The sequence below is a fragment of the Neolamprologus multifasciatus genome, chromosome 7 (assembly GCF_963576455.1).
Source record: "Neolamprologus multifasciatus chromosome 7, fNeoMul1.2, whole genome shotgun sequence".
Taxonomy (NCBI): domain Eukaryota; kingdom Metazoa; phylum Chordata; class Actinopteri; order Cichliformes; family Cichlidae; genus Neolamprologus; species Neolamprologus multifasciatus.
In genome coordinates, this window is record NC_140445.1 from 59,109,629 (window position 1) to 59,123,364 (window position 13,736).

General features: G+C 39.2%; 1 protein-coding gene across 1 annotated transcript; it reads left to right on the forward strand.

Annotated features, from left to right (window-relative positions):
* The first annotated feature begins 3,491 nt into the window (after positions 1-3,491).
* LOC146515691 (muscarinic acetylcholine receptor M2-like) lies at positions 3,492-12,011 on the forward strand. Its single transcript, XM_085168025.1, has 4 exons — positions 3,492-3,959; positions 8,316-8,538; positions 8,755-9,618; positions 10,545-12,011. The coding sequence occupies exons 2-4, from the start codon at positions 8,347-8,349 to the stop codon at positions 10,866-10,868; spliced, it is 1,380 nt and encodes a 459-aa protein (XP_085024151.1). The 5' UTR covers positions 3,492-3,959; positions 8,316-8,346; the 3' UTR covers positions 10,869-12,011.
* The last annotated feature ends 1,725 nt before the right edge of the window (positions 12,012-13,736 follow it).

The window sequence follows — 13,736 nt, forward strand, 5'->3', positions numbered from 1 at the left end:
TCATGAAGCATTTGTTTGTTTTAGAACATCTTGTGTGTAGCTGTTTGTCTGTCCCATTAGCGCCAATTACACAAGATGTAGCTTGTGTGATTGGCGCTAATGGTAAAGAACAAGATATGCAATCCAGCACTAATTTATGTACAGGTCATATCAGTGCCAGCGCTTGACAATAATCCAAGTGGCCCAAATCTCAACTGTGCTCAAACGCACTGATGAATTATAGCCTTTCTTTAATGAATCAGCAGAGGAGATTAGAAAGTCACGATTTGCTCGGGGCTTGGTGAAGACTTACAGTAAATGTCCGCCGATCATGATGAACATTATGCTATTAGCACACGAGGCAGCATGCAATTAACCAGAGATCACGAGTCCGTTTGACTTTTAAAACATACATTCTGCATCTTTGCTATGAGCAGAATGCAGTAGAAAATGCATGGTATTGTGTGTGACCCTTCTCCATTCAAATAGCTGCTGGGGCTCCAAGTAGATGACCTCGTTTTCCTGCTGTCTCAGAGCTTTTCTTCATATTGTGAGGAGGCGAGGAGAGAGAGGAGCCTCATTGTTTTCTGTTCTTTCACTGCATGCATGAGCGGTTCATAGCAAGATTCACATTTTTAGAAGTTTGGGAACTGGCAAGAGAGGGGAGAGCGAGAGGACAATGTATGTAGCTTTTTATCACACATGCTGTTACATAATAACAGCATGTGTGATGTGTGTAATATCATATACCCTAAAGCAGCAGATCCACTATGGTTTCTTTCTGTCCTCCTTTCATACATGTATACTTCATGAAAGAATTTTGGGCTTTTGAATGAAGACAGACAAGCAAGAATACTGGACTATGTACAAATGGTTACTATATACAGAAAAATACACCAATATTTCTATTTATTAATTTATTTTTATTTAATGTGTATGTACAGCCATGTAAGGTTTTACTTCATTGATGTGTTAATTAGTTTCATCTGTGTCTTCTTTCCCACCTGTGTCTGCTTCCCTTGATTACCTCATGCATGTATTTAAGGCTTCAGTTTGTATCAATTACTTATTGTGTCATATTGTTGCTGTTTTCTTTGTGCTCTGTTTAAACCCCCTTCCCACTTTTTAAAAAAATATATGGAATACGTTTTAAGCTGCCTGTTGGATTTTCTGCTGCACCCAAATAAAGGTTCATTTCCTGTTTATTAAGGTTAATTTCAAGTCTGTGTTTCAGGTCCAAATTAACCACACACTAGAATAGTTTTGGCCAGTGTTAGGGGAAAAGATCAATACCTCCCTATTGTCTCCATGCGTATTTTAATAAAGTGACACAACTGCTCCATGAGTTGACGTCACAATAAATTCACCTCATTGGAACGATGCGCTGTGCATAAACCTCAGTGAACTGAAGTGCAAAGAAGAGTGGACCAAAATTCGTCCACTGTGATTGGAGAGGCTAATAAAGTCATCCAGAAAACCACTAATTCAAGTCATTAGTGCTTAAGGCAGTTCTACCATGTACTTGGGTGTGCTTAGTTTTTCACAGGACTGAACGTTAGATCCTCTTAGTTAAAAACACATGAACACGTAGCTAAAGGTAGCCCAGTTTTAGTCCAAGATGCCCCAACAGAACAATGTTCCAAGCGTATGTGAATGTGCCAAGTCTTTACAAACACATTCACATCAACCACTCCATATCAGTATAGAGCATTATTTTTTTCCCTGTTGAGATCTGGTGTGTTCGTTTACGTTTTTGAGCAGTGTGTTTACTGCACATGTGTGAAAGTGTTGTCTTCTTATGTATTGTTCTCCAAGTCCAGCTTTTCAATAAATGTCTATCAGCTGTTTTCAATTACATGTAGTTTCTAATTATTAGTTGATATTATCAAGTTAGCATTTGATGATAGCTCAAAATCCTTTCAATGTAAATGACATTAAATGCCACCTTTTTCACTCACTGTGTTTATACACTGCTCTGCTTTTGATTATTAGTTATTTTTAACTTCTGTCTCTCTTCCACAACATGTCTTTGTCCTGTCTACCTCACCTAACCCCAAACGGTCGCAGCAGATGGCTGTCCTCCCTAAGACTGGTTCTGCTGGAGATTTCTTCCTGTTAAAAGGGAGTTTTTCCTTCTAAATGATTCTCTGTTTTCACTGTATTGTTCCAGGGCTTTTACTTACAAAATTAAAGTGCCTTGAGGCAACTGTTCTTGTGATGCTATATAAATAAAATTGAATTGAATGTTTGAGTCTTCATCAGTTTTTTTCAAATCAGAAAAATCAATGCACTGTTTAAAAATATGCAGCTATAGTTACAAATAATAATTTCCTGTAAGTATCATTATTATAATGTCTCTGCTTGTATTCAGGTCATACTGAAAAAATAACATTTTTTTAAAATAAAGATTAAATATTGTCAAAAATTAATAAAAATAATAAAAATGGATAAATGTTTATATTTCATGCTTTTACTTGTGTCTTTTTCTATCCATATGAGCCAAACATTTATCAGAGAGCTCTAAAGGCTTTGTTTCACCATTTTTTTCTATCTTAACTATAATTTACTCATTCAGAGTGAAGATATCCCTAGTATGGTCATCTCAGCCACACAACTCCACTCAACCAAAGTCTCACCTACCTGCTGTTCAAACCTTCTGTTTCTCAGTGGCAGCTAATTAGAAACAAGCTAGCTTAAAGGGAATGAGATGGGAACTCAAATGACTTGTTTCAGGTGCACTAAACTCCACTGTACAAGCAAGAAGGATTATTTTGATCTGTAACTCATGCATAGCTGCTCTAGTTGAGGCCAAGGATAAAATTATGATGCTGAAAATTAGCATTAGCCTACACATCCTCTTTAAGATCAGCTTTTTGTGGAAATTTGTTATTGCTGTAAAAGATGAAAGATGAAATGATCCATACCTACCACCATATATATATATATATTTTTTAATATTTATAATTACTCAAGATAATAAAACATGCCAGAGTTTCTTGGAAACCGGAGAAATTGGCTTATAGGAGACAGGAAACAAACACACCCAACTGCAGACAGACAGACAGACAGACAATGATATTGATTTGTGTTCTTGACAAATGAAGAAATAGTAGAGGTGGCGCTTATGTCCTTATCAATGCAGTTTTCAAAGATATAACTGTAAAAATAACAACAAACAAACAAACAAACAAAAATACATCTGTGATGATACTCAGAATTTCAAATGTTCTGTGGTTGGGCTCGAAGTCTGGATGGGACAACCACAATAAATCATCTGATATTTTCTCATAGCAATTATGTTACATGCAGGACTCTGGTTTATTTGATAGCACGGTCCTTGTTTCATTTACTGTATTGTTTTGTGGACAGGGACCATTATCCTCAGTGGTAATTCCATCAAAGTAAGGTCATCTACCAACTGGGGCAGTCTGCGTCACCAGTTTGGTTAAAAGGTCAAAACAACAGTCTGAAAGGTTAGCGTCCTGCAGCAACAGAGTAACAGAGCGAACCTCTCTCTTTGTCCTCTTTTTTTAATAGTGCTTTACCATTTTATCTCATCCCAGATCCATTCATACTTCTCTCCACTTGATTGCCTACAGCTCTGGAGAATATGATGTGTTTGTACCACAGAGGCAAGTGCTCTCCACGGTCCTGAAACAAACATCTCTCTTTCTCTCTCCGTCCGTCTCCATCTCCTGCTTACTGAAACTTGCAACCCTAGCTTGAGGGATTCAGCACCACAGTCACTAATAGCTCCCACAAACCCCTCCCTACTCTATCCGTCTATATTTCTAACACACAAACAAACTCTGTCTCTGTCTCTCTCACACAGACACACACACACTGGTTCTTGTCAGAGGAGGAGCGTCATGAATGTCAGGTTACTTTCTTCTTTGCTCTCCGCTCCAGTGTGTCGGGAGAAGAGAGAGTAACATGGACGACTTCAAAACAGCTCACCTGTGTCGTTCTCTGCAGATGAGGTAAGATAAGATTTTTCTGCAGATTTCTACCAAACTGCTGCAGGTAAGAACACTCTTTTAGAAAAATTATGCAAACTTGGAAAAACTTCCATGGAACAGATTTAATGTCTGCTCGCTGAGGCAGCGGTAGAGTCAATAGATGGGAAATGTTTTCCTAAATTTTTATTCCCACGGGAACTTTACTGGGATGTTAAAAATTTTTTATAACCACTTTGATTCAAAGGAAACAAAGTCAGCTGAGGATATTCTTTAAAGAAACAGTCTCACATGAAATGTTAAAGCATTATAATGATACATCAATATATTGATTGACATTTTATCCGTGACTTGTTGTTCAGTTCAGTTTCCTGATAAAGATTGGATTGAGAGCAAAGTAAACCTGGCGTCTATTGTTCCCCTGAGACCTTTTAGGAGATGTTTAATCTTAATTTCTCTCCTGACACAAAAGGCTTCACTCAGCATCAGATTCAGACTCTGGATTCCCCGGTTTCCGCGCTCCCGAGGAATCCCCTTATTACAAAAAAAACAACAAAAAAACAAATTGTTTAAATGGGAAATTTCCTCTAACTCACCAACTTGAAACTTCTCAGTTTTATTTTTATAAACCTTCACTCTCTAGTTGCTGTGGTATTTTTGTGTTTTCTCCCACCAGTGCTACCAGGCTCACTCTCAGTGCTACACTGGGCTTTCAGTGGTTTTCTCTTCTCTCAGTTGCACTGCTCTGTGAAGCCGAAACTCAGGCTGATGTGAAATTTCCCACTTTTCACATTCAAGACACAGTTCTCTGAGATGAAAAAAACAAGTATGAATTAGTGCCATAACATAAGGAACATTTGCTGCGAAACGTGACGGTGACAAAAAAAAAAACACTTTTTAAATTCATGAAATGTTGACCTTACAAATTAAACTAACTGAAACTGTTTGTGCTATACGTATTTATTTCATTTAAAATCCTGTTTAAACATTCAGTGTGGTGTTGCATTTTATGGCACAGATCAATATAAAACGGAGCTACCACACTTTGATCCCTGTAGCCATTAAATCCCGTAAGCGCTGTGAAACATCTGCAGTTGCAGACGTGTTTCCATACCTGCTCTTTTCTCTGCAAACAAACCTGCTGTTTCCACTCCTCATCCGGCAGTAAGTCTGCAGCCGCCCGGTGTATCGTTCATGGTATCAAAGACTTTTTTAAACCGAGCTCGCCCAGTCAGAGGACTGTATCCTAGAACCATATTACCGGTGCAGCTGTTGCAGGCAGCATCTGCTGGATCTAATTACTATGTTTCTGTGCCTGTCAAAGAAATATGGTTTGCCTCTGTGACTCTTTCCAGTAGCCCTGCATACCAATTAGGGAGATCCAGTAATGTAGGTCTTATTAGTGTGAAGAGAGAAGAAGTGAGGATGGCCTTGAGAGGAGGCAACAATCTCCTTAGCGAACTCTACATCACGGTGGAAAATCTCTGGCTAAGCCCACTGAGCAACTTGATAATTAAGCTAATTTACTCGGCTAATCAGTAAAGTCACTAGAACAGCTACATAAAGTTAAACACATCTGACTGACACATAAGTGCTGCATTCAAGTACAACTGCAAGAGAATACCTAATGTAAAAACCTACCTACTTAAAATAATGCATCCAGTTATTTTAACTATTGTGAACCTTTGTACAACCAGTTGCTTGGCATGTCGAGAGAGTTTCTTCTCCAAGAATTGTGTTATTGCTCTTCTATAGATACAAGACATTTGTTGTGGCTACGAGGTGTAGTGGTTGACACAACTGCTTTACAGCAACAGATCCCCAGTTTGACAGGGACGAGGCACAAAATCAGCCTCGGGGTGTTACAAGCTAGTGTGTCCTAATGCTGCTCCCAAACCCGGACAAAGGAGAGGGTCACATCCGGAAGGGCATGTGCCAAATCAAACATGTGAATTTATTATTCTTAGAAAATGAAGCAGTAACCAAAAATACCTTTTTATAGATAGAGATATCTTTATTGTTCATAGAATACAGCTGACCTATTAAAAATTTTATGGGCTCCTTTATCATGGAGGCCCATAAAGAAATGAGTATTAAGTCAGGGCAGGCTGCTTGCAGCTTCTTTTTAAGATAAGCAGTCATTTCTTTTTTCACTTTCAAATATCACATTTCGTGCACTTTTTCTGTAAATATAAGAGACTTCATATTTTTCTTTAAAAACTCTTTAAAGAAAAAAAACACGTGAACTGCTTTTAAAATGCAGTGTGCTGTTATGAATATAACTGACTTAACAACAAAGTAAGAACAGGCTCCCATCAGCATGTCCATAAAGCTAACTGTATTTTTATGATAATATTTATGTACCGTAGTACAAGTATTTTTACTTAAAAGTGCCACTGTCAGTTCATTGCTCTCAATTCATTAATGAGAAGTGATTGATGAATGATATGATCATAAATTTGACCTTGAGCCAAAGTCAGTCCTTAACACTCAAATGTAACATCCTACCTTTTGTTGTCCTCCCTTTGATGTGCATCAATTTTACATTTTTCTGACTTTACAAATCATCACCGTTAGGCTCTGAACTCTCTCTCACAAACACACAAACACACAGACACACAAACACACACACACACAGACACACAAACACACACACACACACACACACACACACACGCTCTTTTTGTATCTGTGACCAAAAAGACCCGGAATGGGTCTTTAATGAGTAAGCGATGGAGCTTAAGATGCTGTAATAAAGTTTAATCTGGCTGTAAGAGCAGGAAGGAAACATCTTTCAGGTACAGTATGATGTTATCATGTGGCCTAATGGAGTCACTTACAGGGTTTTAGCAGTATGCACCAACCCTCGTGGTCTCAACTAAGTATCTTTTTATTGATTCTCTGATCAGAACAGACTAGTTAATCACGTTGTTTTGCCACTATTTCTGATGTTTCTTCATTTTTAATATAATAGTAACAGTAATGATGCTTAACAATTGAGATACACAATTGGTATGTTTTGCCTGCCCGGGGTAATTTTAAATACACGGCTCGGTAGTAATTTAAAAGAAGCGGTATCCCCATATGCATATCATCTGTTATTTACTGAATGCTTTTATCTAAATCACCTGACAGCACCACGAGCGCCTGAATCTCGAGCGTGGGTGGCCCCAGTGGAAACTGTTTGTACGCTCACCCAAACAGGCTTTCATAACTCGCAGAACAAGCAGTTCCAGTGCCAAAGAAAAGACCCCCATCCTCCCTTTTTTCTCACTGCAGACACAAGTCTGTGGATAACACTTCTTTAGCCTCAGAGAATCTGTCCTGTCTTAACATAAAAACCGCAGCTTCTATTAAAACTTACTTGGACATCTGTCTGAAAGAGCCAAACACACAAGCTCATGTGGACACACACGTTTGATGTTACCCAAATATGCCAGGCAGTCCCTTTTACATATCCAGGAGCAGAAAATGATGCCTGCAGCATGAAGCGACCAATTTGATCTTTGTGAAATAACTCTCCTGCCAAGATTAGACACTCTCTCAGGGCATTTTTGAAAATTGTAAACTGTAGATGTCCTTGTTCAGCCTCCCAGGAAAGAGTGGATTGGTTAAGATTTCTGGGAGCCAGACACACAAAGCTCAAAGCTGGAGATTCACGCACAGTTGCATATGCATTCTTTTTGTGGCATTTGAAAGTTGTTTTGTGGGCACACACACTATTTTTAGATCCTTTGAGATTTACATAGCTTAAACATACAAGAGAAAAATAAAATAAATATTAGCAAAGGATAAAATGTAGCAAGGTTTAACCAACATGAAAGATTTGATATTGTTCCGTGGTGCTGCAGTGCTTTACAGCTGTTACAGTGGTCTGTCATCTGGATTCTGGCTTCAAACCTGCTGACAGTGTGTGTTTTATCAGTGTGGTCCAGATTTTTCCTACAGCCCAAAGACAAGCCAGTGAGGGCTGGGAAAGACTGCAGCATATCCATTTGAAAGAGTTCTTAAAAAAATTAATTAACACAATAATTCTACTGAAACTGTTCACTTTTCAGAATCAACATGTCAGCATCTCCATTAGCATCAAAGATGTTATTCCTGTTTGTGAGATGTGGCTGTGACTTTGTAAACAAAGCTGCTGTGACCTTTATTTGCACACCTGTCCGTTCTTTTCACCGGGAGCAAGCTGTTAGCACAAAAACACCTGCGACTCATTTACATGCTGCAAGTTATGCACAATTTTGCATGATTTTGCATCTACACATAGAAAGATGCTGAATAATCCCCCCCCCCCAAAAAAAAAAACAAAAAACAAAAAAAACAAAAGCAAACCTATAGTGCTAAAAACTTGTGTTTTATAATCTCTCTTCTTTTCAGGTTTTGCACATATGTGAACGAAGCTTGAAGCATGCAAGGGATGCTGGACAGCATGGAGATTCTCAATTCATCCCACACTAGCAACATCAGTGTCAGCAATGGCACTGGCCTCTTCTCTCGAAGCCCGTACACGACTTTGGAGATAGCGCTCATCATTCTCGTTGCAGGATCTCTGAGTCTGATCACTGTCATCGGAAACATCCTGGTCATGCTCTCTATAAAGGTTTGGGGTTTTCCTGTTTTGATCCTTCATGATTAATGAGTGTGATTCAAACATCCATCTCTGGACACCTTGAACAGCACAGCCAGACTTACAGATAAGACTTGAACATGTGCAACCCAGCACAGAGTGGTAATTTAATAGAAACGAGAAAACACACATCACATTGCACAAAAAAGATTAGCATCTGACAGCCTCCTCTATGTTGTTCCTCTAAAGGTAAACAGGAACCTGCAGACCATCAACAACTACTTCCTGTTCAGCCTGGCTTGCGCAGACCTGATTATTGGTGTCTGCTCCATGAACCTCTACACCGTCTACATTGTGATTGGGTTCTGGCCCCTAGGAGCAGTGGTGTGTGACCTATGGCTGGCTGTCGACTATGTTGTGAGCAACGCCTCAGTCATGAACTTGCTCATCATCAGTTTTGACCGTTACTTTTGTGTCACCAAACCGCTTAGCTACCCAGTGCGGCGCAGCACCAAAATAGCAGGGCTGATGATTGCAGCAGCATGGGTCTTGTCCTTCATCCTGTGGGCTCCTGCAATTTTGTTCTGGCAGTTCATAGTTGGGGGAAGGACTGTGAAACCCAATGAGTGCTACATCCAGTTCTTCTCCAACCCAGCGGTGACCTTCGGGACGGCTATCGCGGCTTTCTACCTACCTGTGGCCATCATGATCTACCTTTACTGGCGCATCTCCAAGGCCAGTCGCAGCCGCATGAGGAAAGACAGCAGGAAGACCTCAGGCACTAGTCTGGGAGAAGCTCCTTCTAACAGCCAGGAGGAAGGAGGTGAGAACACCACTGCAACAAAAAAGGTTCAGGAGGAGGCTGCAGATGGCAAGGAGAAGGAAATGCTCCAGCAGAAACAGCAACAGAACGGAATCGGTCCGTGCAAGGAAGACCAAACCAACCAGGTGGACTCCACATCAGATAGCATTCAGGCTTCGACATCCAAGGATGCTGACATTCCACCTTCGTCACGGAAAAACTCAAATATTGGGAAAAATGAAGCCCAACCATCTTCTCGGAAAAACTCAGCAGCTGACGCTCAAATGCTAGTCACGAAAACTCTGTTTAAGGTACTCAAAAGATATTCATCCTTAATTGGCCAGATTTATTACAATTTAAAGCAGTCATGGGTTTGGTCATGTCAATTAGTTTGTTGTTAATTAAAAGGTTTTTTTATCACCGTATTTATTAGCTCAGCAGAAGTTGTCTTTATTTTAGAGACATCATAAGTTTGGTGTCTGTAGGTTAAAGAATACATCTGGAACAGTTTATAATCTGGACCATAAAGAAAATATCTAGAAGTTCACAATCTTTTTAGTTTGTTTTTTTTTTGGATTAAGTATTAGGACAAGAGAGTCCAGTGCTGAGTTGTAAGCTAATGCTAGCTAATGTACACACAAAGAGGTGCTGAGGGTGCATCAAACATAAATTTAACAAAATAACTGAATTTAACTCAAATAAGCACAGGGTAGTTAGGTGGTGTAATTAACAGCACAACAGGACATATTATTAGTCAGATAACTTTAGTAAAATTGAATTACTAAACACCACAAACATAGTCGATATGTTCTGTCCGTTGATGTAACTTAGCAGATAGGTAGCAGCTAACCAAATACCACTCATCTTATTCAAGTAAACTGGTAACCATAAAAATGAAGATGGTAACTGTGGTGAAGAAAAAAAAGGGAATAAAATGATATTAGATTTAATTTAAGTGATCTTTGTGCCTGATGGCAGCCTCACAGAGTTGCTAGCATGACTGCATTCATTCAGCTCTATGAAGCATTTTTGTGTGGTTGAAACTTCCATGTTGTTGTTTTGGAAAATCCCAGCAGTTTGTGAAATACTCAGAACAGCTCATTTGGTACCAACACAGGTGTGGAAGGTTATGTTGGACTTACACAGGAGTGACACACACACACACACACACACACACACACAAACACGCTAAAAAGAAGCAATAGAACTCTTTTCTTCTTCTTCTGTCATTTTTCAGGTAACAATGCGCGCTATGAGTGAAAACGCTGTGGCAAAGTGGAAAAAGAGGGGAATTTCTTCCAGGGAGAAAAAGGTCACACGCACCATCATGGCCATCCTGGTTGCGTTTGTCGTCACGTGGACGCCGTACAACGTGATGGTGCTTATCAACACATTCTGCTCCACCTGCATCCCCAACACGCTGTGGACCATTGGCTACTGGCTGTGCTACATCAACAGCACCATCAACCCAGCCTGCTATGCCCTCTGCAATGCCACCTTCAAGAACACCTTCAAGCAGCTGCTTCTGTGCCAGTACAAGAACATACGCACCGCACGATGAGCGGGGGGTGCAAATGCTTTACTGTGTTTGTGGTGGAGTCTGAATAATGTGACAAATCTTTTAAAGAATGATTTCGAAAGTTCGAAACATAGATACATAGATAAAGTGTGGTCTTGTTGTGCAATTACTTCATGTTGCTTTTCGGTGGTAGAATCCCCCCAGCCCCCTTCTTCCACTGAAAATAAAACTGTGATTTAACTCATAATCATACTATAAAGTCAAACTTTCAAAGACTTAAATGGAACTAATTTCAATGAGCTTTACTGACTCTCTGAAAAATACTTTTGCATAACAGTCACTTGGAGTTTTATTTCTTTGTTTATTTCCTCTTTTTGCTACTTCTACACAAACTTGTGCAGTTTGTTGTTTAAAATGTGCTTGTTGTGATGGTTTTGTGAAGGTAGTTTAAAAAAGATGTGATTGAAAATTATACTATAATGAGAGCATTAGAGCTGAGCTCTAAAAATGAAGCATGTCTTTATACTAAATCCACGGGAGAAAAGAGAATTAGCAGCTGTGAAGTGATGCGTGTCCTGTGTGTCGTGCTAAACTTACATTTCACATTAATGGAACCTGTAATCTGTGATGTGAGACGTGTGCGATTATTAAACGTGCCTGTGTCTTCCCTCTTTTTCTCTGATTTGTGTAAATAAAAAGGATGACAGTTTGGAATCAGAGTTATTTGTCATAACCTGTGTGTCCTCTTTTTTTCCTTGATTTTTGCTAATATTAATTGTTTCCCATTGGCTATCATCCGATATGAAAAAACCAACCAAATTACTGCCACAAGATTACAGGCTGTATACGAAAGAAAGAGGTAGCCATCACCCATGATGATGTCACCCATTTGTTTTTGTTTGTTTGTTTTGTTTTAGATGCTGTAAATAACATAGTCATGTTTTTTATGCTGGGAGTCTTTAGGGACTAATTTGTTTTTAGAGCCAGACTCACTAGAAGAACTGTAGGTTTTGGGTCTGAATACCAGGCTTTTCCACCAAAAACAACACTCCAGTTGCAGGAGTCCTAGGCTACATCTACACTAATCCAGATAAATTGGAAAACTGCATTTTGGTCTAATAACGCTCCGCGTCCACACTATCTTTTTCAGTTGTTTTCTTCCACACTGAAAACGCTACGTTCCTATCCGGTCGTTAAGTCTGACGTCACTAGCCGTGTCTGGGCCTAAACTCCGCTGCAGGTCCATATATCAAACGATCACTATGGCATTACTGAGAGTTGAAAAACTGTCTAAAGTCTTTCATCTTTAATAAAATGATCAGCGTTCTGCTCTACCAGGTGTAATAAATGAGTTTAACATCCAGGCATCCATGAAAACGGAATTTATACATTTAACGGAGTTAGAAGTTAGCAGGAAGTTAGCTCGCTAGCTTCTATCTAAATACAATATAGCATGTCCTGACTGTGGGGTTTTGGAAACAAATTAAAACATACAGCTCTGTTATCACTTCCAACATAAATGAAGACAGAAAACTAAACAGCAGTGACGTTTGTAGGGTTATTGAAGTTTGGCTAGCTGGTATATAATGATGTGCTATGTGACCGCTAGCGACACAGCTATGTTAGCATAATATAAACAAGCTAACTTTTTTTTCCACTCGATAAAAGTTAACGTGAGTGTTCTCGGTGGTCAGGAACAAATGTAATTGCATGGCAGGATGCTGTAAAAGGACCAAACTTCAGCCAGGAGAACAAATGAGACAATCCATCCACAATATGAGGTTAGTCATTCATATACTGCTGCATGGGCTGGGCTGTAGTTACATCCCAAGGTTTTAAAAACTGAGCTTAAATAAATGATTAGCGGTAATAAAAGTTGAGGGAGGTCACCAGTGATCACTGACTGTTTAAGGAACTTTTTGAGATTAAATAGAAGAAAATACATAACATTAAACATGTTAACAACACAAAAGCCATATTAAACACAGACTACTTTAGGCCCGGAAGTAGGATTCGTCACGTCATCACTTAACGACCGGATACTGTGCATGCGTGAAAAGTAAGACGATTGAGCTGGGTCATTTCTGTCTGCCATTTATTTACTTTCTGGTTCTTTGAAAAGTCAAGGAAAAGTGCTGAGTTTTATCTGGAGCTTTCTGGAGCATGTACAAACTGATATTAATCTTTAAAAAGGCTGTCAAAATTGAGAGCAAACAAAACAACTGCTGTACAATGCCGTCCGCCATCTTAGTTGAATTGATCACATGACTGCATCATATGACTAAAATGCGTCATAATTTTCAAAAGCGTCCCTTCACACTGCAACGCCAAAACGGTGTCTTCAAATTTATCCACTTTGGAGAGCGTTTTCAAAAAGGTCTGTTTTCCTTGACCAAAAACAACGTCTCAGTGTGGACGGAAGGCCAAAACGGAGAGAAAAAGATGCTTTTTCAAACAAAAACATATTAGTGCGAACACGGCCTTAGACAGCAAGCTGAGGTTGCTTAAGTCACATACAGATAAGTGTTTGAAAGGTTGTAATCCAGTTTACCAGCCAAAAACAATTTACTTCACATTTTTAACGAGAAGAGTTATTTGCTGTAAGCATTAGCATGTGTGCAGTCATCTGTCCTGTGACAGACTTATCACTCAAAAAGTGCTCCCACAAAAGAGTTTAGACATAAAAATAAGAAGTAAATAGACTTTCTACTTGAACAAAGACTATAATCCTACTTAGGTAGAAGCTTAGTAGGTTAATATTGTTCAAATTGTATAATCAAAATGATGACGATCATTTTGGCTAAGAGCCCATGACTGACGGGGGCCCTAGAAAACAGCAGAAAAAACATTATTAACCTGTCTCCATAAAATAATGTTTGTTTCCTAGCGTTGCTTTTATTTTGGTTTTGG